The following is a 23,716-nucleotide window of genomic DNA, read 5'->3' as shown; positions in this document are numbered from 1 at the left end:
TGGTTTTCTTTGCATTTAGAGGAGGCTTTCTGGAATTTGAGTTCCCCCTAAGCATTCTGGAATTTGAGTTCTCTCTTCAAGCTTTTTGGAATTTGAGTTCCCTCTAAGCATTCTGGAATTTGAGTTCCTTCTTCAGGCATTCTGGAATTTGAGTTCCCTCTAAACATTCTAGAATTTCAGTTCCCTCTAAACATTCTGGAATTTGAGTTCCCTCTAAACATTCTGGAATGTGAGTTCTCTCTTCAAGCATTCTGGAATTTGAGTTCCTCTTGGCATTCCAGCCTCTCCTTGGAACACCTTCCAAGTGTTTGTGTCCATGGCTCTTGTTCTGCTCCTGGCTCTGGGATCATCCAGGATCCCAGAGGAGGATCCTGCAGGGGAGAGGAAGAGCAGAAATCCTTTAGAATTTGGGATTTCTAGAAGAAATCCTTCCCTGTGAGGGTGATGAGGCTCTGGCACAGGTGCCCAGAGCAGGATCCCTGGCAGTGCCCAAGGCCAGGCTGGACAGGCCTTGGAGCACCCTGGGACAGTGGGAGGTGTCCCTGCCATGGCAGGGGGTGGAATTGTTGGGATTTAAGGTCCCTTCCCACCCAACCCATTCCAAGGGTCTGTAAATAGGTGCCACAGGTGATATTTGCTCCCAGGTTCTGGCAAGGTGAGCTTCCCTGAGGAGGTTTCTCCTTCAATGGATAAATAATTCAGATTTTCTCAATCTTCTAAACTGGTTTAGAGGCTGAGGAGCTCATCCTCTTGGTAGCTTTTTGGAGAATTTTGTGTGCATTTTGTGTGAAGTTTCCTTTAAAGCAGCACAGAGAGGGGAAGCAGCTGGAGCTCCAGTGACCAGCGGGTACCCGAGGTGACTCTGCTTGAGCTCCTGGTGCTCCCAGGCAGAAATTCCCGGTTTTCAGCTGCGTTTGGTGTTGTTTATCCCACTCGTGTCTTGCTAAAACCCCTTCCCTGAGCAGCTGCCAGAGCTGCAGGAGTTTTCAGGGACAGGGTGGGATTGTCCTGTGCAGGGGAGCAGTTGGATCCTGGATCCTGTGGGGTCCCTGATCCTGGGGATGCCTGATCCTGGGGATCCTGGATTCTGTGTGATCCCTGATCCTGGGGATCCTGGATCCTGTGGGATCCCTGATCCTGGGGATCCTGGGTCCTGTGGGATCCCTGATCCTAGGGATCCTTGATCCCGTGGGATCCCTGATCCTATTGGGTCCCTGATCCTGTGGGATCCCCAATCCCGTGGATCCCCGAGCCTGTGGGTCCCTGATCCCTAATCCTGTGGGATCCCTGATCCTGTGGGTCCCTTCCAGCTCTGGGTGTTCTTCCTGGGGATCCTGGATCCTGTGGGATCCTGGATCCTGTGGGGTCCCTGGTCCTGGGGATCCTGGATCCTGTGGGATCCCTGATCCTGGGGATCCTTGATCCTGTGGATCCCTGATCCTCTGGGTCCCTCATCCTGGGGATGCCTGATCCTAGGGATCCTTGATCCCGTGGGATCCCTGATCCTAATGGGTCCCTGATCCTGTGGATCCCCAATCCCCTGGATCCCCGAGCCTGTGGGTCCCTTGCAGCTCTGGGTGTTCTGTGGTTTGGGGGTGCTTCCATGTGTTGGGATGTTGCGCAGTGGCCAGTCCTGGTGGCTCCCAAATCCCCTCGGCAGTGGCCGGCCCCTGTGGCTCCCAAATCCCCTCGGCAGTGGCCAGTCCCGGTGGCTCCCAAATCCCCTCGGCAGTGGCCGGTCCCGGTGGCTCCCAAATCCCCTCGTTAGCCTGATTAGCACCGGGAGCAGTGCCCAGAAGAGGGGTGAGGCCGTGAGTTTGTGACTGCCAGCTCAGCCAGGAACGACGGGACACAATGTCACCTGTCACAGCCCGGAGCGGGACAACCCGCGATCATTCCAGCTGCCCCAGTTAACCCTTTGCGCTCCGTCCACCCGCGGCTTGTCCCAAACCCCGCTCTCCAGGGCGTCGTTTCTCTCAAAATCCTCCACAAAGGGAAGGAGCAAGGGGGGCAAGCCTTGGCGGGGGCACGGCGGGAGCGGATTCGGGGTGTCCCCGCCCGGTGGCCAGCACAGGGCGAGCAGGAGAGGCCCGGGGTGGCCCGGAGTGGCCCGGTGCCTCCTCCTGCGGGGCGCGTTAGGACCCAGCGAGCCGCCGGCGCCGTCACAAGTCTGGAGCGGCACTGGCGCACGGTGGCTCCATCGGCAGCGCTGGAATTCTCCCTATCCCTCCCCCGGAGCATCCTCGCCCGGAAAAGGGCTTCCCTCCCTCCAGCAGCGGCCGGCGGAGCCTCGCGGGAGGGCGGCGCGGGGATGCTGGGATCGGCCGTGCCGGGAAGCGCCGCTGGATGCTGCCGGCCGTGAGCGGCCGAGCTGCGGATCGGGGATCTGCGGAGCGCGGCAGCATGGCCCAGGGCAGGAGGCACGCGTCCGGCCGGGTAAGGGGCAGGGCTGCCTCAGCAGCCCCCGGCTCGGCCGCCTCCGATCGCGACAGATCGCGACGCTGGCGCAGCGAAAATAGCCGGGTTTTGTAAGGGATTCTGGATTGTGGATCCCTGGAATGTGGCAGCGCTCGCACAATGCCGGGAGGGGAGGTGGATGTGGATGCTCCGGCTCGCACCACGGCCGGCTCTTTTGGCCGGAGTTACCTGCTCGTGTCGGTGATTACCCCAATTCATTACGGGGGCTAATTAATTCCGAGCCTGGGCTGCGGCTCGGCCCCTTGCCGGGGCTGCTCGGCACAAAGCTGCCGGCGTGTTTTGCTGCCTGCCGCGGGCTCCCCTCCCTCCGGGCCGCTTTTCCAGGCGGCACCGAGCGCTGCCGAGCTTCCTCCCGGGGCCTGGCAGGCGCTTCCCGGTTTTTCCGTATTGCAGCTAGCCCTGGCTGTGCCGTGCCAGCGGCCAGGCCTTTCCCGGGAGTTGCTGTCCCTGTCGCTGTGTCCCTGTGCGGCCACCGCGGTGACATTGTGTCCCAGACCCCGCCAGCGCCTCTGGGCCTGGCTGTGCCAACTTGGCAAGGACTCCGGGATGGAGCTGGGGAGGGCAGAGCCTTGCCAGCTCTCCAGGGGACCCCCAGACCCTCCATGGGCACCGGGTGCTGCCTGCTGTGGCCTGGAGCTGGTGGGATTTGGGCTGTGGCCGAAGGGATTTGGCTGTGCAGGGAAAACTTCCCAGCCTGGAGCCTTTTTTGCCCACCTCAGCAGGGTCTGAGTGTGTGTCCATATGGGGTTTTGGGGGCTGGAGCCCCTCAGCTGTCCCCCAAAGCTCCCTGTTTTCCATGGGGGAGCACAAGGAACAGGGGGAGATTCCAACCTGGGTCCTGACAGCTCTGTCACAGCAGCCTGGGGGGCTTCAGGGGGATGGGGGCTCAGGGAAGGAGCCAAACGCTGGCTCCAAGGACTCATGGAGGGGGATGTGGCAGGACTGGGGGTCCCAGGACAGCACTGTGAGTAGATTCCCCCTGTTTGGCTCACGTGGATTTTGGATTGGGCATTGCAGGAACCATGGCTGGAGCCACTGGCCACCCTGGGTCCCCTCTGTGTTTTGGGGACACTGCTCCTGGTGTCCAGAGACACCCACACCCTCCCAGTTTGGCAGCCTGGAGTCCAGTGCCACCATGAGTTCACCCCAGTGCCACATCCTGGTGCCCCCAGGGCAGTCACCCTCAGTGCCAGGCTGATCCCTCCTTTCCACTGTGGCAGCAGCACCAGCCTTAAACCCACAGTCCTTCCCAGGTCTTTCCCTCTTCCAGCTTTGTGGGCAGCACCTGGAATTTGGCTCTTGGCAGAGCTGGCTGCTTGGGATTCTCCTGAAACTTTTGATCTGAGCTTTGAGTGGCAGTTTGAGGCTCCATCAGTGACTCCTGCATGGGGGAGGAGCTCCTGCAGGAGCACTGAGTATTCCTGGGCTGATCTGCCTGGATGGGATGGAACACTGGAGCCCTCAGGTTTGGATGGGGCACAGGGGTGGCTCAGAATTCCCAGATCACTGGGAATTCATCCCATTTTGGCACACATAGCAGAGCAGACAGGCTGTGGGTGTCCATCACGCTTCGGAAAGGGGGGAAATGGGAAAATTCTGGAGTGGTGCCAGGTGGGAAGTTGTGGGGAGCAGTCTCTGGTGGTGGTGGCAGCACAGCCACTTGTCCCTCACCTTGTGTCCCTGGATGGGAGCTCTGGGATGTGGCACAGCTCCTCCTGGGCTGCTCCAGAGGTTCAGCATTCCTGGCTGTCCCATTCCCACCCTGTGCCCTGCTTGCTGAGCTGTTCCCACTGCCTTCACTGTGAATCCCTGGATTTCCCATTTCCTGGGATTTAGGAGCTCATTCCCCTTGCAGACCGAGGGTGACAGGGCTGTCACTGTCAGTGGCCTCAGCCCTTGTGGCTTCCCACAGCTCTGCTCCTCCAGTCTCTTCCTTGGCTGTCCCCATTCCCAGGACTGGGGTGTCCCACCTGTGTCCCCCTGGGAAGTTGGTGTGGCACAGGGGATCCACGAGGAGCTGGCCCGGGCAGCTGAGGGAATTCTGGGCTGTGTCACCACCTGCTGTGCCATGTTTGTCCCTCAGGGATTGTCACCACGGCCAGGAGGTGTGACCATCATTGCCCATCCCACCTGCTTCCAGCTGGGCCAGTTCTTCCTCTTGTAAAACCTGGGTTCATCTTGGTTTGAATCTTCTTGGGAATTCCAGTCAGGGCTTTATCCATTGCATTGGAGCTTCCAGGTGTCTCACAGACCAATTTCTGATTCATTGGAAACAGAAGAGACTCAGTGCCTGGTGCTGAGGGGTGGGAGAGGTTCATTCTGGGCTTTCCTTCTTTTCCCAAGTGTGAAAGACTGGGAAAAGTTCACTGATGTTGGTGCTGGTTGGCAAATGTGTGTCAGGGACAGGCTGGGAGAGCTGGGAATGTCCAGCCTGGACAAAAGGAGGCTCCAGGGAGAGCTCAGAGCCTTAAAGGGGCTCCAGGAGAGCTGGAGAGGGACTGGGGACAAGGAATGGGACACAGGGAATGGCCAGAGTACCCCAGGGCTTGGGATGTGTCACATCCAAGGGATCTTACCTGGCTGCAGGTGCCAAAGGGGCACCAAGAGGGATAAAATCTGCTCCAGGAACCTTCCCATGTGCTGGGGATTTGGGATTTTCCCTGGGGCTCTGCTCCCACTCTCTGTAACACCTGGGACACGATTTTCCAGGGGCTCTCAGGATGTTGCTGCCGGAACTTCGGGAGATATTTGGGTCTGGAGCATCAATTTTTCCTTTGAGGTGTTGGGTTTCTTTGTTGTTTGATGGATTTTCAGTCTTAATATAAGATTATTTCATGATGTTTGATTTGTGCCAGTTGTGTTTGGAGGAAACCTGGAATTCAGGCTCATGGGAACACCCTCACCCCTGGTTTTAGTCCCAAAAACCCAAACTGGGTGGGCTCACTCTGCATTCCAGCCTGGGGAAGTGATGTGCAAGGGAAGGGGGTGCTTTGGTAGCATTCCAGGAGCTTCCAAAGTCCCCTGGGTTCTTCCCCAGAGAATTCCCTGAGTGTCCCAAACCCCCTGTTTGTCTGCAGGGCCTTCCCAGCCCTGCAGGGTGAAAGGGGCTCTGTTTTCCTGGGATAAAGAGCAGATTCTTTGGCTGAATCCAGGCCCAGAGTGACCAAAACTCCAAATTTCTGCACAATGACCAGAACCAGGAACACTTGGGGTGGGGGAAATGCCAAACTGGTCCCGTTTTGGGGATTGCTGGGAGGTTGGGATGAGGGGGAGGATGGGGCTGAGCAGCAGGACAGGGAACATCTGTGTCCCCTCTGGGATAGAGGCAGTGGGATGGAAAGCTTTCAGTCAGGGTTTGAGGATCTCCAGAAGATCTGGAGAAGGGTTTTGGACACAAGGAATGGCTTTCCACTGGGAAAGGGGAGATTTGGGTGGGATTTTGTGAAGGAATCCTTCCCTGTGAGGGTGGGCAGGCCCTGGCACAGGTACCAGAGCAGCTGGGGCTGCCCCTGGATCCCTGGCAGTGCCAAAGCCAGGCTGGACAGGGCTTCCCTGGATCCCTGGCAGTGCCAAAGCCAGGCTGGACAGGACTTGGAGCACCCTAGGGGACTGGAAGGTGTTCCTGCACATGGCAGGGGGTGGAATTGTTGGGATTTAAGGTCCCTTTCTACCCAGCCCATTGCAGAATTCCATGATTAATCTGTTTTGCTCAGGCTGATTGCAGAGCAGCTGGATCCCAACAAATTTCCCTGGGATTTCAGTAACCCTGAGGGTCTCCAGTCCCCATGGAGTTCCTCACATCCATCACCCCACTGCTGCTCCAGGAGCATTGATCACCTGGACAACCCCACCTGAACCCAGGGGCACCCCGGGATGTCACACTTGGAGTGTCCTGGTGCCTGCTGAAACAGAAATATGGATGTGATGTTGATGACACGGAATCATGGAATTGTTGAGGTGTTAAATCCCCCCAGGGGTGGGGACCCCACCACTGCCCTGGGCTGGGGAGCCCTTCCCAGGGGGAATTTTCCCATCTGGCACAACCTGAGGCCATTTCCTCTGGTGGATGATGCCAGTCCCACCTGGAAAGCTGCTGGGATACCCTGAGTCCAGGCACGGGGCAGTGCCAGGAGCACCAGGGGAGCCTCCAGCAGCATGAAGGGATGGGACAATGACCTCTGTCAGCTCCTGGGCACAGAATTCCCAGGCTGGAAACCCATGGGAATGCTGATAAAACGGGAAAAGATGGAGCATGAGCTGGTTAAAGCTGACTGCTGCTCTTGTGGGTTTTTTTTCCAAGGCTTATAAAAGGGTCTGAATCAGGTTTGTGAGCACTGCTGGTGGCTGTGCCATGGCTTGTGCTCTCCCTTTGGGGAGCAGAAGGAATCACCCAAAACAAAACCCCTGGAGGAGGCGAGCAGGGCTGGGGGGAGATGAACTCTCCTGCTCTCCATCCCACCTTTCTGAGCCCCTCTCTCATGAGCATGAGAGCATGAGCTGGTTAAAGCTGCTCTTGTGTTTTGTTTTTTTTCCCAAGGCTTATAAAAGGGGCTAAATCAGGTTTGTGAGGGAGCAGAAGGAATCCCCCAAAACAAAAACCCCCTAAAGGAGGCGAGCAGGGCTGGGAGAGATGAATCCTCCTGCTCTCCATCCCACCTTTCTGAGCCCCTCTCATCCCACCTCTGTCAGCTCCTGGGCACAGAATTCCCAGGCTGGAAACCCATGGGAATGCTGATAAAACGGGAAAAGATGGAGCATGAGCTGGTTAAAGCCAACTGACTGCTGCTGTTGTGGGTTTTTTTTCCCAAGGCTTATAAAAGGGGCTAAATCAGGTTTGTGAGGGAGCAGAAGGAATCCCCCAAAACAAAACCCCTGGAGGAGGCGAGTGGGGCTGGGGGGAGACGAACCCTCCTGCTCTCCATCCCACCTTTCTGAGCCCCTCTCTCATGAGAGCATGAGCTGGTTAAAGCTGACTGACTGTTGCTCTTGTGTTTGTTTTTTTTTCCCCAAGGCTTATAAAAGGGGCTGAATCAGGTTTGTGAGCACTGCTGGTGGCTGTGCATGTGTCCCATTGGGGAGCAGAAGGAATCCCCCAAAACAAAAACCCCTGGAGGAGGCGAGCGGGGCTGGGAGAGATGAACCCTCCTGCTCTCCATCCCACCTTTCTGAGCCCCTCTCTCATGAGCATGAGAGCATGAGCTGGTTAAAGCTGCTCTTGTGTTTTGTTTTTTTTCCCAAGGCTTATAAAAGGGGCTAAATCAGGTTTGTGAGGGAGCAGAAGGAATCCCCCAAAACAAAACCCCTGGAGGAGGCGAGCAGGGCTGGGGGGAGACGAACCCTCCTGCTCTCCACCCCACCTTTCTGAGCCCCTCTCTCCCCCTTGGCAGGCCTCCAGCACGGGCAGGATGAGCTCTGAGGGCAGCAGCAAGCCCCTCAAGGTGGGCTCCCGCGTGGAGGTCATCGGCAAGGGCCACCGCGGCACCGTGGCCTACGTGGGGGCCACCCTGTTTGCCACCGGCAAGTGGGTGGGGGTCATCCTGGACGAGGCCAAGGGCAAGAACGACGGCACGGTGCAGGGCAGGAAATACTTCACCTGCGAGGAGAACCACGGCATCTTCGTCAGGCAGTCCCAGGTAGGGGGCTCACGGGGTCCTGGGGTGGTTGGGAAATGCAGGGAAACAGCTCTGGGGGTTTGGGGATTTTCTGTTCCAAAGGCAGGTGGAATCTCGGCCTCTGCACTTGAGGTGTATTTCATTGCTGTTTCATTCTGCTGCCCTGTGTTTAGCACCTGCAGCAGGTGGAGTTTGGGATTGATCTCAGATGTTTGGAATTAAAATTCCTCACATCCAAGGAATTTTAATTAAATCGTGTTTACCTGGAAGGAGATAAAACACACGGTGTGGGTGTGGCTGCTGGGATTTGCTGCTCGTGTGCTGCAGCAGGAGCCAGGAGCTCCCTCCAGAGCAAACATCCTCCAGGTGAATCCACCTTCCAAGGACACTGCAGCCCCTGTGTCCCAGCAGCTCCTGTCCCCTCCCTGGCACAAAGGGGCTGGTTTGTGTCCCACCATGTGGCCTCTCATTGCCAGGACCTTGGGACGGGGTCACAGAGGGAAGCTGAGCACAAAATGAGGGCATTTGGGTCCTGGGGTCCATCCCAGCATCTGCTGTCCCATCTTTGGATCATGCATGGTCAGAGGCTGCAGCACTGGCTCATCCAGGAGAGATTCAGGAATCACTGAGGTTGGAAAACACCTTCAGGAGGAGTCCAGCCATTCCCTGCTTCAGTCCTTTTGTCAGCTTGAGGGAAAACGACCCCATCCTTTAAATAATGGGATAAACACAGAGCTGAGCCCAGCAGAGCTGGAGGGAAGCTCACCAGGAAGCTTTTCATGTTCTTATCCAGCCCAAACACTGTTGGTGTGTAGGAGTTGCTGGATGGAGCTCTGCTGCCCTCCTGGCATCGCCATGGACATTTCCCAAATGTCAGTCCAGCTCACTCCCAGTTCCCACATTAAAACTGGACACATGGACCTGGCTCCTTTGTGTGTCTCTCAGCCTCTCCTGCCAGCTGGGAGAGGCTTGGAGGGGTTTACAGGGAAAAGTTTGGCTCTGCAGGACCTGGGGGACCCCAAAGCCCACCCAGTGCCACCCCCTGACAGTCAGGGACCCCTCCCACTGTCCCCTGCTGCTCCAGTCCAACCTGGCCTTGGGCATTTCCAGGGATCCAGGGACAGCCACAGCAAATCTGGGAATTCCAGCCCAGCCAGGAATTCCTTCCCAAAATCCCACCCCCTTTCCCAGTGGGAAGCCATCCCCCTGTTTTGTCACCTCGTCCTCTGGGCCGGGTGTGCAGGGAGTGATGCTCAACCCCCGCCCCAAATTCCAGAGCTGGGAAGGGATGGGGACACCCGGAGCAGGGATGGGAGGCAGGAGGGATGAACAGCCCCCACAACCCCAAACCCCAGCCCCAGAGCAAAGCCGTGGGTGCAGGGCTGCCCCAGCAGGCCCAGAGCTGCTCCTGAGCCACCCCGGGGCACAGGGAGGGGCCCCGGTGTCCCCCAGGGCACAGAGGGGGGACCCCAGCCCTGGCAGCCCTCGGCAGGGGCAGGGAGGGGCAGAGGGTGCTGGCACCAGGCTCTGGAGGGGCTGGATGCATCCCCACCCCTGGCAGTGTCCGAGGGACAGGGACAGGACCTGGAGCAGCCTGGCACAGTGGGAGGGGTCCCTTGGCGTGGCACTGGGTGGCATTTGAGGTCCTTTCCCACCAAAGCCATTCCAGGGTTCCCTGATTCTACCCAAGCATGGCTGTTCCTTTTCTGGTGTGTGGAAATCCCAGATTTTGGCATCACCTGGAGCTGCCTTTGGCAGAGGAGCTCGATGGCCACGATGTGCCCAGTGTGTGGTGGCAGTTCCCAGTGTCACCCCAGCTCCAGCCATGCCCTGTCCCTGTCCCCAGCCTCTCCAGCAGCTCTGGAATTCCCTCCTGGGCTGTACCTGCTGGGAAGCCCCCAGACCACTCAGAATTCCCACCAGCGTGGCTGTAGGTGTCATGATTTCCTTGGAATCATCTTTTCCTTGTCTCTTTGTGGCTATTAATTAAAATTTCATTACTCCTGGTGTCGGGAATCTTCCCAAAATGGAATTCCTGTCTGACAGCTTCCCAGGTTATTTTGATTTTTAAGCTGAGCTTGCAGGTGGGAGGTGTGATGGATCAGGCAAATTCCTGCAGGAACAATTTGGGAGGTGCTGATCTGAGGCACAGGGATGGTTCTCTCTCAAGGATCTAATCCCTCCCAACCTCATTTTCCATGTTTATCCAGCAAAAATGCATCTAAAAATAGTTCAAAAGAAAAATCCCTGAATCTGGTACGGATGTTCTGGGCTGTCAAATCCAGAGCTTTGAATTTCCTCATTGCCTGTGTGAATATTTTGTGTTCCCAGTGAAAATAAGGAGTGTGTGGCTGTTTTCAGAAGGGTTGATGGCAAAACCAGAGTGATGGAACTAAAAACCTGTGCCAAAACCATGGGATCTGCCCTGCTGAACCCTCTCCCAGAGGGATCTGTTCCCTGGTCTCCCTGTCTGGGAATTTTGGGCAAGGATGGTCCTTGTGTTTTTTCCAGATCCAGGTGTTTGAGGATGGAGCAGACACAACATCCCCAGAAACTCCGGAATCTGCTGCCATGAAGGTCCCTAAGAGAGGTATGATCCAGCTGGGAAATCCTTCCCAGGGATGTGGGAAATCCTTCCCAGGGAGGTGGAAATCCTTCCCAGGGAGGTGGGAATCCTTGGTGGAGGGGATGGGAAATTATTCCTGGAGGGGATGGGGAATCCCTCCTGGAGGAGTGTGAAATCCCTCCTGGAGGCATGGAAATCCTTCCGGAAAAAACGGGGAATCTCCCTTGGAGGAGTGGGAATCATTCCTGAATAAATGGGAAATCTCCTTTGGAGGAGTGGGAATCCTTCCTGGAAAGATTGGAAAATTTCTCTTAGAGGAGTGGGAATCCTTCTTGAAAAAATGGGGAATCTCTCTTGGAGGAGTAGGAATCCTTCCTGGAGAGATGGGAAATCTCCCTTAGAGGAGTGGGAATCCCTCCTGGAGAGATGGGGAATCCCTCCTGCAGAGATGGGAAGTCCTTCCCAAGTGAAACTGGAAATCCTTCTTGGAGAAACTGGAAATGCTTCCTGGAAAGGTTGGAAATCTTCCTTGGTGGGGTAGGAATTCTTCCTGGAAGGACAGGACATCTCTCCTGGAGGGCTTGGGAATCCTTCCTGAAAAAATGGGGAATCTCCCTTGGAGGAGTGGGAATCCTTCCTGGAAAGATTGGAAATCCCTCCTGCAGAGGTGGGAAGTCCTTCCCAGGTGAGATGGGAAATCCTTCCTGGAGAGAAAGGAAATCTCCCTTGGAGGAGTGGGAATCCTTCCTGGAAAGATTGGAAAATTTCTCTTAGAGGAGTGGGAATCCTTCCTGAATAAATGGGAAATCTCCCTTGGAGGAGTGGGAATCCTTCCTGGAGAGACTGGAAATCTCTCTTGGAGGAGTGGGAATCCTTCCTGGAGAGACTGGAAATCTCTCCTGCAGAGGTGGGAAGTCCTTCCCAGCTGGGATGGGGAATCCTTCCTGAAGGAAGGGGCAATTCACGGAATATTTCCCAGCGGGCTCTGCACCACTCTGAGCCTGTGGAATTGCAATATTCCAGTGGAACCCGAGCATCCCTCCTCCCTTCCCTTGCCGTGCCCCGTTCCCCGGGGGCAGGGATCACTTCCCTCTCCCCTCTGAGCATTCCTGCCCCGTTTCCCACATCCGCTGTGCCTGGCTGTGGGCCCAGCCGGGCTTCCCTCCCTCCCTGGGAGCTCTGCTTTGTCGGGAATGTTTTCCCGGAGCTGCCGGAAGGGGCTCTGCCAGCTTCCTGCCTTGGCTGCTCCCTCGGCTCCGTGTGCCAAGCCGGGAGCTCCGCCTGGGAAGCACGGATCGGGCTGGGCTGGGGGCGGTGGGTGTCGGCTGTGGGTGGGATTTCTCCTCTCCAAGGAAGTGAGAGGTAAAATTAGCTGGGGAAAATGGAATGGGCCCTTCCTTGCTCTCTGCTTTGGATGCTGCAGTAAAATCATGGAATCCTTCAGGCTGGAAAAGCCCTGGGACACCCCGGAATTGCCCAGCACTGCCCAGGCCAGCACTGACCGTGTCCCCAAGTGCCACATGCACAGGGCTGGTAAATCCCCCAGGGATGGGGATTCCACCCCTGCCAGCCCTTTCCAAGAAGGAATTTTCCCAATATCCAACCTGAGGCTGTTCCCTCTCCTCCAGTCCCTGTTCCCTGGGAGCAGATCCCAACTCCTGGCTCCAAGAATCCAGGGAGTTTTGGAGAGCCAGAAGTTCCCCCTGATCCCCCTTCTCTCCAGGCTGAGCCCCTTTCCCAGCTCCCTCAGCTGCTCCTGGAGCTCCAGCCCCTTCCCTGGATGCTGGGTTGGGACAGACGGACACCAGTCCCAGCCCCCCATCCCGGGATCCCAGAGCAGGAGGAGCCCGGGCTGCAGGTGGGGTGTGGGATGCTGCTGCCAGGGATGCAGGGCTGGGATGTGGCTGCCTGCCAAGGGTTTCCATGGAAACAGCAGCTGCTGCAGCAGCACTGCAGTGGGAGGTGCAGGGATGGCTCTGCCACGGGAGGGGACACGTGGGGGGAGCTGCTGGTGACACCTGGGCGAGGGTGGGAATCCAGACACACCTGCCAGGCAGGGACAGGACACAGGGAATGGCTTCCCACTGGGAAAGGGGAGATTTGGGAGGGATATTGGGAAGGAATTCCTCCCTGTGAGGGTGGGCAGGCCCTGGCACAGGTGCCCAGAGCAGCTGTGGCTGCCCCTGGATCCCTGGCAGTGCCAAGGCCAGGCTGGACAGGGCTGGGAGCCACTGGGATGGTGGGAGGTGTCCCTGCCCATGCCACGAGGTGGGGCTGATGGGATTCAAGATCCCTTCTCACCCAAGCTGTTCCATGATTCTGTGTCCCCAAGTGTCACACACACATGGATTTCAACCCTGCAGCAATGGTGACTCTGCCAGTCCCTGAGCAGCCAGGAATCCATGAAATCCAGGGATTCAGCCCAAGGAGAGCAGTGGAACTGCCCCAGCTCTGAGCTGTATCCAAGTGTTTGCCTTCCTCAGCCAGCAGCTCCCATAAGGAATTCCCTGTCCCCCCAAACCCACACCCCACTGTGCCACCATTTCCTGCCTCTGCTTCACTCCCACTTCCCAAAACCCTCCTGTCCCCCTGCTGGGTGCCTCTGGCTGCAGGGACACTGGGATGGGGACAGGGCTGTCCCTCAGGCTCATGGCTCTGTTCTGCTCTCTCCACAGATTCCCTTGATGCCACCAAGGCCAGCAAACTGGTGAGTGACCCTGGCACTTTGTCACCTCTGAGAGGTTTTCATCCCTTTGGGAAGAGCGCACGGACACACTTTCAGGGGATAAAATGCCCATGGAAAAGGGAATTTCTCCTAAAACCCATGGGAAACAAAGTGTAAAAAATGTAATTTTCAGCCACTGGCCAGGAGTCAGTGAGTTCCTGAGGGATTTTCCAGCACAAGTCCTGTGTCACACATTTTGATCTGAGTTCAGCAGCATTCCCTGGCTGCTCCCTCCAAACTCTGACCCTCCTGGAATCCTGGAAAGGACCCAAAGCCCCTCATGGCAGGGACACCTTCCCCTATCCCAGGGTGCTCCAAGCCCCATCCAGCCTGGCCTTGGGCACTGCCAGGGATCCAGGGGCAGCTCCCCTCTGAGTGCCTTCACTCCTGGAACATGGACAGGAACACGTTGTACCCAAACATGAGGGATATTTCCTAAGGAATGGGAATTTGGAGCAGGTTCCTGTCCTTGGGAATGGCCATACAGGTGTGGAGCAGTGAGGAATTATGGAATACTGAGGCTGGAAAAACTCCCTGAGACCATCAAGTCCAGCAGTTCCCCCAGCATGCCCAGGGCACCACTCCTGGGCACCAGGGATGGAACTGGGTGATCCTGGGGACACGCTGGGTGGGTTTGTGTGGTTTGGGCTAGAAATTGGATTTTCCACGGGGATGAACTGGCCCAGCTGGGATGTGGGCAGTGTGGGAAGGGAAATAGTGGGGACAAGGGGCTTCTGTGCATGTGGCACCTGTGGGGCTGGGCTGGGGCACACTGGAGCCCAGGCTCCTGCCCTGCCACTCTGGATAATTCCCAGGAGTGGGAATTCTGCTCCCCACCCTGCAGTGGAGCTGGGTGCTGGGTGTGGGGATGGAGCAGCACCTGGAGGTCCACTGGGCTCAGATCCTGGGAATTGGAGCTCCAGCCAGAGGGGAGGATGGAAATGGATTCCCTGCCCTGTGTTAGAGGGATTTGGGAAGGTTTTTTGGCTTTTGCTGCTGTGTGGGGTGTGATCCATCAACCCCTGGCACTGCTGGAGCCTGTGCTCCGTGTGCTCCCTGCCTGATCCTCCTGGTTTAATTCCACCCTGGAATTCATTAGAAGACAAAGAGAATATTTAGAAAACCTCAACGTTCTTGAAATCAGGGAATGGGGATTGTTCTTGGAATTTTTTTGAGAAGGGGGCCAGGACAGGAGATGCTGCTCCATGTGCAGCTGTGTTCATTCCTGCTGGTTTGTCATGGAATCCTGGAATGGTTTGGGGTGGGAGGGACCTTAAAGCCCATCCAGGGACATTTTCCACTATCCCAGGTTGCTCCAAGCCCCATCCAAGTGGAGAAGTGGCCTTGGGCACTTCCAGGGATCCAGGGGCAGCCACAGCTTCTCTGGGAATTCCATCGCAGCCCCTCCTCACCCTCACAGGGAGGAATTCCTTCCCAATATCCCACCCATCCCTGCTCTCTGGCAATGGGAAACCATTCCCCCTTGTCCTCACATCCTTTTCTTCTGCATCCTGGGAGATCCTGGCCCCCCAATCCCTTTAAGCTGTCTTTGCACCATGAAATGATTGCACATGTCCTGACTCCCCAGATTCTCCGTGCTGGGGTGGAGGGCGGGAGGTGACTTCAGTGCTGTTTTCTCCTTAATTTCCTTAAATCCCCCTGATTCTCTTTCCCCTCCTGCCTCTCCTGCAGCCTGGGGGGTTCCTAGCAGAGCCTCCAGGCGTGTCTAACCTTCCTTCTGTTCCCTCCTCACGCAGCGCGGAGCCAAGCCCAAAAAGGTGCTGTGTGTCCCTTCCCCGCGCGCGGCCGCATGCCGGGGCCATCGTCACCCTCACCGTCCCCATCCCGCCCCATCCCAGCGCTGCATGGCCGTCCCTGCATGTGCTCCCAGCCAGGGAGGGGACACGCCTGGGGGAGGTGTCACATCGCCCTGGAATCCTGGGATGGTTGGGTGGGAAAAGCCTCCGAGGCCAGCGATTCTCAGCGGTGTCCCCAAGTGTCACATCTGCAGGGCTGGGAGGTTCCCCCTGGAATGGGGACTGTCCCCCTGCTCTGGGCAGCCTCTTCCAGTGTTTTCCAGCTCTTTCCATGGAGGAATTTTCCCACTATCCAGCCTGAATCTGCCCTGGCACAACCTGAGGCCGTTCCCTCACGGATATTTTTATAACCCCTAAACCCTCCGGTGACTCGGGGACAAGTGGCACCTTGTCAGGGCTGTCCTGTCCCTGGGCTCTGGCTCCTCTTGGGGACACTCAAACCCACCTGGTTTGTGACAGTTACTGAAGGCAAAAATCTTTTGTGCAAGGATGAGCTGAAACTCCAAAGGCCTTGGCAAAGATTCCCAGAATAGCTTGGATTGGAATGGACACTAAAGCCAATCTCATTCCACACCACGGGCAGGGACACCAAATCATCATTCCCTGCAGGAAATTTGGGGATTTTTCTTTTCCCCTCTTGGGAATTTTGCCAATGGAAAAGCCAAGGTGGGCACTGGAGCTGTGGGAGAGGGAGGTGTTACCTGTGCATCCTTTGGTCCAGATTTGCTTTCCAGCCGCTTTTGTGTTGGTTTTTGGGTGGAAAAATCATCCAAAGAGCTGTTTGTCCATGGGAAGTCCAGAGGAGAGGAGCAATGTGGAATCTGTCAAGAGCCTGTGGAGAGAGGCAGGGAGCACCTGCCCCCCAGTGTCCCCTCCTTGTGTCCCCCAGATCCAGGTGTCTGCATGTCCCCGAGGCTTCAGGGGCCGTGGGGATCCCTCATCGTTGTCCTCCCAGCTCCAGGGGGCTCTGCTGGGATGGAATTCCAGTTTGGAATGTTGGGTTCTACCTTCCCTGTCCTTGTTCTGCTGGGTTTGCACTGCTCCGTGTCCCTGCTGTGTCCCCAGTGTCTGCTCAGAGCTGTGGCTGGGATTAGGATCACGGGGGTGTGACTGTCACTGCCCTGAGGATCTGGATCTGTCACTGTCACTGTCCTGGGGATCTGTCACTGTCCTGGCAGTCTTGGATATGTGACTGTCACTGCCCTGGGGATCTGGGACGGTGACTGTCACTGTCCTGGGGATCATGGATCTGTCACTGTCACTGCCCTGGGGATCACAGAGGTGTGACTGTCACTGCCCTCAGGCTCTGGATCTGTCAATGTCCTGGGGATCCTGGATCTGTCGCTGTCACTGCCCTGAGGATCTGGATCTGTGGCTGTCACTGCCCTGAGGATCATGGATCTGTCATTGCCCTAGGGATCATGGCTCTGTGACTGTCACTGCCCTGGGGATCTGGGATCTGTCACTGTCACTGTCCTGGCAATCATGGGGGTGTGTGGGATCTGTCACTGTCACTGTCCTGGCAATCATGGGGGTGTGACTGTCACTGCCCTGGGGATCATGGATCTGTGACTGTCACTGTCCTGGGGATCATGGATCTGTGACTGTCACTGTCCTGGGGATCATGGATCTGTGACTGTCCTGAGGATTGTAGTGACAGTCATTCTCCTGAGGACCATGGATCTGTGACTGTCCCTGTCCTGGGGATCTGGATCTGTCACTGTCCCTGTCCTGGGGATCCTGGTTGGGTGACAGTCACTGCCATGGGGATCTGTCACTGCCCTGGGGATCCTGGTTGGGTGACAGTCACTGCCATGGGGATCTGGATCTGTCACTGTCCTGACCCTCATCCTGGCTGCACAGGCACACCTGACACAGGGATGTCCCCACTGAGGGACAGCCCCATGCCAGGCCCTGCTGTCCCCTCACAATTTACCTTTTCAGCCATTCCTGGCTGAGAGCCCCCCTGAGAGCCCCCCCTGCCCCTTGGGCAGCTCCTGCCGCACACAGGGACGTGCCATCAGGATGGGGACCTGGATAATGAGAGTAATTAGCGGGTAAATCCTCGTTCTGGAGATTACAGCGGCTCCTGTGTGTCAAATATAGACTTTAATCGTGGGCAGAGCTGCTGCCAGATGGGCCTTGCCCCTGCTGGCTCCTTCCCTGTTTTCCATGGATTTGGGAGTGCTGTGGCCTTCGTGGCCTTTGTGTCGTGCTGTCCCCAGGGCTCAGAGCAGGGGCTGCAGGACACTGAGGGTCCTGTCCTTGGCTGTGACACTGTGTTGGGTGTCCTTGTTCTTGGAGCAGGAGGTCCAGGCTGTCCTCAGGAGGTGCTGGCCTCTGTCCTGGGCAGGCTGGCTGGGAAGGACCCCAAAATCTGGTTAAAGAGCAGGAAAAGGGTCTTTCCCAGGTCATTTTGGTGATGAAACAGGTTGTGTTGTCTTCATCCCCATGACAGTGTGTCTGTGGTGGTGACAGGCCAGTCCCTTCTGTAGTGCTGGGTGACACTGGGTCATGGATGTCACCTCCCAGGGACACAGAGGTGGCAGGGCTGTGATGGCAGCAGGGGAAGGCTCCAGCAAAAGCTCTGCCTTGTTTGGGGGTATCAGGATGAGCTGCCAGGGTCTGACCCATTCAGGGATCATGGAATTGTGGAATATTTAGGTTGGAAAAGCCCTCTGAGTCCAACTGTTCCCTGGCACTGCCAAGGCCGTGTCCCCCAGTGCCACATCCACAGGTGGCACGTGCTGGTGCTGTGACCCTGCTGTTAAATCCTGTCCTGCCACCTCAGGTCACCTGTCCCCTGCGGCTGCAGCCGGTTTGATCCGGGGATTGTCCCTCGGGTGGATCAGGTTTGTCCCCCTCCAGTGACATCCCTGTTCTTTCATCCTCCCCGTGGCATTCCATGTGCCAGGGCTGGATTCCCGTGGTGTGTCCTGGGGCTGGGCCTCCCTCTCTGCTGGGCACCTGCTGCCATCCCATGCCAGGGTGACCAGTCGGTGGCTGGGTCAGTGTCTGGGTGTTACCCCGGTGCTATCCTGGTGTTATCCCAGTGTTATCCCAGTGTTAGCCCAGTGTTATCCCGGTCTCCATGCAGGAGCAGCCAGGTCAGTGTCTGGGTGTTATCCCGGTGTTATCCCGGTGTTATCCCGGTCCCATGCAGGAGCAGCCAGGTCAGTGTCTGGGTGTTATCCCGGTGTTATCCTGGTGTTATCCCAGTGTTATCCCAGTGTTAGCCCAGTGTTATCCCGGTCTCCATGCAGGAGCAGCCAGGTCAGTGTCAGGTTGTTATCCCGGTACTATCCCAGTATTCTCCCGGTGTTATCCCGGTGCTATCCCGGTCTCCGTGCAGGAGAGACTGGGTCAGTGTCTGGTTGTTATCCTGGTGTTATCCCAGTCTCTATACAGGAGTGGCTGGGTCCATGTCCAGGTTATTATCCCGGTCTCCGTGCAGGAGCAGCCAGGTCAGTGTCTGGGTGTTATCCCGGTACTATCCCAGTGTTATCCTGGTGTTATCCCGGTGCTATCCCAGTCTCCATGCAGGAGCAGCCAGGTCAGTGTCTGGCTGTTATCCCAGAGCTATCCCGGTCTCCGTGCAGGATTGGCCGGGTCAGTGTCCGGGTGTTATCCCGGTTTTATCCTGGTCCCCGTGCAGGAGGGACTGGGTCAGTGTCTGGGTGTTATCCTGGTGTTATCCCAGTCTCCATGCAGGAGTGGCTGGGTCCATGTCCAGGTTGTTATCCTGGTATTATCCCGATCTTCATGCAGGAGCAGCCAGGTCAGTGTCCGGGTGTTACCCTGGTACTATTCCAGTGTTATCCCAGTGTTATCCCGGTACTATCCTGGTCTCCATGCAGGAGCAGCCAGGTCAGTGTCCGGGTGTTATCCCGGTGCTATCCCGGTGCTATCCCGGTCTCCATGCAGGAGCAGCCGGGTCAGTGTCCGGGTGTTATCCCGGTACTATCCCGGTGCTATCCCGGTGTTATCCCGGTGCTATCCCGGTGCTATCCCTGTCTCCGTGCAGGAGCAGCCAGGTCAGTGTCTGGGTGTTATCCCGGTGCTATCCCGGTGCTATCCCGGTCTCCGTGCAGGAGTAGCTGGCCCGTTCCAGCCCGGGGCAGGTCCCAGCTGGTCTGTCAGATGCAGAGGGGCCACCCCCAGCCCCGTTAATCCTTTAAAGGAACGGATAATCCGATCAGCTCCAGACCCCAGCTCACCCCAGCTGCCCAGACCGTGTCCGTGGCAGGGCCTGGATGAACCAGGGCTCACATTCCAGCCGGGTGACAGCCCTGTGGCAGCTCTCTGTGTCCCCAAGGGAGCCGGTGGTGATGATTCTGATGTGGCCCCCTGGGGCCAGGAGCTGAGCAGCAGCTGGTGCTGCAAAGGATGACTCCATGGAAAAGAGCTGGAGTTAACCCTGGAATCTCCTCTCCAGTCCCCCCAGAGCCAGGAATTCTCCCATCTGTGGTGCTGGCACAAGCTCCTTCTCATGGATTTAGGATAAAAAAACCCTCCCTTACCCATCCCTGAGGAGTTTCAGGGACAGCCCAAAGCACCTGGCACCATTTCCCTGGGGTTAAATTGCATTTTCTCCGTGCTGCTGCATTTATTGGATCTTTGTGTGGGAAGAGTTGATATATTCTGGATTTAGAGAGCAGAGCTGTGTGCGAGGAGAGGAGCTGGTTCATTAGAGCACCTCTAATACCCTTAATTTTCTTAACTTAAATCCTTGTGAGCCTGCACGTGGCTTCTCCAGAGATGGACATGGCACTGGGATCATTCAGGGGCTTAAAGCCACGGATCCAAGATGATTTAATCTGGAAATGCTTCAAAAAGGGTTCCTGATTTGGGCCAGGGCTGGTGGGAATGGGAGGGAAATTCTCTTGGAGCATTGGAATGGATTTGAATGATCCCAAAAGCTGAGCCTGAGTCAGCTCTGGCTCCTGAAGGGGTTTGTGGTGCTCAGGCTGGTGGAGCTGGGGGTTTCTTTGTTAAGAGATGCAATTCCAGCTCCCAAAAATGCCCCTTGGGAATGCTCCCCTGCCCCCAGCGCCTGCCGGCAGCCAGAGGGAGCTGCAGGAGAGCAGATCATGGAAAGGGCTGGGCTAGGAGGGACCTTAAACCCATCCAGGGACACCCCCCATTACCCCAGGTGGATCCAACCCCAATGTCCGACCTGGCCCTGGGCACTGCCAGGGATCCAGGGGCAGTCACAGCTGCTCTGGGAATTCCAGCCCAGCCAGGAATTCCTTGCCAAGATCCCAGCCCAATCTCCCCTTGGCCAGTGGCAGCCATTCCCTGTGTCCTGTCCCTCTGTCCCTTGTCCCCAGTCCCTCTGCAGCTCTCCTGGAGCCCCTGCAGGGACTCTGAGCATTCCCTGGAACCTCCTTCCCTTCTCCAGGGGAACATTCCCAGCAATCCTAACTCCAGAGCAGAAGGGCACCAGAATTATGGAATGGTTTGGATTGGAAGGGACCTTAAAGCCCATCCAGTTCCATCCCTTGCCACGAGAAGGACAGCTCCCACTATCCCAGTTCCAAACTCCATCCAGCCTGGCCTTGGACACTTCCCCACAGCTGCTGGATTCCCTGATGCAGGGGTTTGTCAGGAATCAGATCCCAGCACAGATCAGTTGTCCCCAGCATGACATCCTCGAGGGGCTGCTTCCAGGGAATGTCAAAGAGGCCTTTAAATGGTTTTTTCCCAGGAGATTGGCAGGATTGTGCTGAGGGACTGGAAATACTGGAGGTAAAATTCCCTCTGTGTGTGGAGGTGAGCCCGGGGCACCCTGAGCTCCTCTCCCTTCACAGTGTGGGAATTTTGGGAAAAAACGCAGTTGGAATGGGAGCTGGATGAGTCTGTGTTCCTGTTACATAATATAAAATATCATAGGTGGGATTTAAGATCTGTGCATGGAAAGGGAGCTGCTGTCCTGCTCTCCAGCACTCCGTGGGGCATGGAGAGTTTGGAGATGGTGCTCGGTGAAATCCTCTGGGTTCCCAGCCGAGTTCTTGTCCAGGGACAACGGGAATGCCGGGCAGGAATTGTGGGAATGGTCCTGGCAGGGCAGCGAGCCTCAGGACGTGCTGGACACCACCCTGAGTGGCATTTTTAGGGCAGGGATTTTGGGGCAGGGGCTCTCCGAGGCCCGGGGGGCTCTCTGCGCACCCTCAGCCGTGCCCGGAGCTCCCGGCGATCCGCCCGGGGGTGCGGAGCTGGCGCTGGATGGCAGCGCGGCGAGATGATCCCTCTGTCCATCTGTCCCTCCCTGCGGGCTCGGCGCCGTCCATCTGTCCATCCGGGCTCCGCTCCGTCCGTCTGTCCGCTCCCGGGGGGTTCGCCCGGCGCTCGCAGCCGCCGGCGCGGGGCGGGGGCACCGCGGCGATACCGAGCGCAGCCCCGGAGCCGCCCGCACCGCCGAGCTTCGGTGGGGGCTGTCCCGGGGGGGCCCCGAGCCGCTGAGAACCCCCCCCGTCCCCTCCCCGAGCGCAGCATCACACCCGCACCATCCTCATCCTCATCCGCACGCCGCCCGGCTCGGTGCAGCGCCCGGCGGTGCGGCCCCTCCGCGGTGATGTCATGAGCCGCCGGGGCGGTGGTTGGAGCCACCGGCGGAGCAGGGACGAGCGGCCGCGGCCGGGGGGGGCTGCCCTGGACCCCCTGAGCCCCCGCCGAGCCCCCGGGCAGGACGCGGCCATTTGGCGTGGCCGGCCGCGCTGACTGACCCGCTGCTCCGTCTCCTCCCGCTGCGGCCGTCCCTGCGCGACGATGAGGCAGGCCCCGGCCACACGCAAGGTACGGTCCGCGCCCGCCGCCCCCGGCACCGCAGCCCCGCTTCCCAAACGCCTCCTCGCTGGTTTTGCCCCGTTTTCCCCGTGTTGGTGCTGCCGGGCTGTGACTGGGAGCGTGACGGGCTCGGGGAGGAGGGGGGCGGTGGGTGAGCATCCGTTCATGGCTGGCTGGCTTTGCCTTCCGAGCTCCCGGAGTCCCCTCTCCGTGTCACCCGGCCAACGCAGCGGCTCTGCGGCTCTGCCGGGGCCCTGTCCCCGCTGCCGATGCCATCCCTGTCCCTGCTGCCGATGCCATCCCTGCTCTGGGGGATGCTGATGCCATCCCTGTCCCCGCTGCCGATGCCATCCCCTCTGCCTGGGGGTGTCAGTGCTGTCCCTGCTGCCTGTGTTGTCCCCCCTGCTGGTGCCATCCCCACTCCAGGGGTGCCAATGCCATCCCTGCTGCTGTCCCTGTGCCCACGGCTGGTGCCATCCCCACTCCAGGGGTGCCAGTGCCCTCCCTGCTGCTGTCCCTGCCCCACAGCCTGAGAGTGTCAGTGCTGTTCCTGCTGCCGGTGCCATCCCTGCTTCCAGTGCCACCAGTGCCCACCCTGGGGAAGCTGCGTGCCCATAATCCCGGTTTTCCTGCCAGCCACGCTGTTGGGTTCAGCCTTTGGCATTCCCAGAGGCTGGCAGTACCCGAGTCCCTGCCAGGCTGCCATTCCCGCAGGTGACAGCGCGGGCACTGGCCTATATGTTTATTTTTAGTGTAACCACGATGTCACTGCTCAGCTTAAAGAGAAATCCTGGCAATTTCAGGCTGATGGCAGGGAATAGACCCCAGTACCTGGCAGTAAATGCTCCTGATTTACACCTGCACCTCCCTGAGCCCAGACACCGATGCTCCTCGTCACGTGTCCCTGTTAATCCTCTTCCCCATGGAAAGTTTCACGGATGCTGCTTTCCCTCTGCCCCGTTGGAGCAGGGAGTGGGGGCTGCTAGTGCTCAGCCCCATGCCTGGATTTTCATCCTGCTTTTCCCGTTGCTCCTCTCCTCACCCGTAGAATCACACCTGTGAGACCAGGCACCTGCTGGGTGTTTGAAATGCAGAATTCCCAGCGGTATTCCAGGGAACCACACCCTGAGGGGCTCATCCCAGGGCTGAGACTCAGCTCCAGCAGAGGGGAGGTGCCTCTGAGGGCCAAATTCCTGGGAATGGAGTGGGATGGCATCAGCATGGACCAGCACTGGATCAGGGCCTGGGCATCATCCCCAGCACTGCCTGCCCCACTCAGGAGCTGCTGCCAGTCGGAATCCTCCTGGAAACTGGGAATCCTCCACAGCAGCAGCCACAGTCTGTGAAGTTCAGATTTGAAGCCTTGAAACTTAATCCAGGAGAAGGCTCCAGTGACACCTCCCCTGTCCTGCCTGCTGCAAGGTGACATTCACACTCCTGCTCATCCATCCAGCACTCCTGCTCCTGCCTGGATCGGGATTCCCACACCTGCAGCTGGACCAGATCAGGAGGGACTGTGAGACCCCACCTTCAGCAGGCAATGCTGACCCCAGCACAGTCAGTCCTTGCTATCCAGGAGGATTTTTCCAGGAGCTGCTGCCAGGAGCCGAGTCCATCTCGGAGCGCGCCGGTTCGGAGCCCCCAGCGCTCCCCTGGGAGCAGAGGTTTTGTAATTCCATCAAATATTGATGCAGCAGCATTACACAGCAGAGCCCAGAACCTCCATCCCCAT

General features: G+C 57.8%; 1 protein-coding gene across 13 annotated transcripts in view; it reads left to right on the top strand.

Annotated features, from left to right (window-relative positions):
* The first annotated feature begins 2,040 nt into the window (after positions 1-2,040).
* Positions 2,041-23,716, top strand: part of DCTN1 (dynactin subunit 1) — a 51,419-nt gene continuing 29,743 nt past the window's right edge. For 5 of the 13 annotated variants that reach the window (XM_039723282.1, XM_039723308.1, XM_039723290.1 and 2 more), the window contains exons 1-5: positions 7,866-8,111; positions 10,602-10,680; positions 13,332-13,363; positions 15,139-15,159; positions 21,976-21,993. In XM_039723282.1, the coding sequence (XP_039579216.1) occupies positions 7,884-8,111; positions 10,602-10,680; positions 13,332-13,363; positions 15,139-15,159; positions 21,976-21,993 (378 nt within the window). In that variant the 5' untranslated portion in view covers positions 7,866-7,883. Of the gene's footprint in view, positions 2,437-7,865; positions 8,112-10,601; positions 10,681-13,331; positions 13,364-15,138; positions 15,160-21,975; positions 21,994-23,716 lie in introns of those variants that run through there. The other 8 variants (XM_039723350.1, XM_039723340.1, XM_039723332.1 and 5 more) reach the window with 3 other exon arrangements.

The sequence above is a fragment of the Passer montanus genome, unplaced genomic scaffold (genome assembly GCF_014805655.1).
Source record: "Passer montanus isolate IOZ18808 unplaced genomic scaffold, ASM1480565v1 scaffold109, whole genome shotgun sequence".
Classification (NCBI taxonomy): domain Eukaryota; kingdom Metazoa; phylum Chordata; class Aves; order Passeriformes; family Passeridae; genus Passer; species Passer montanus.
The sequence above is the reverse complement of the archived record's forward strand: the minus strand, read 5'-3'. Positions and strand labels throughout refer to the sequence as shown.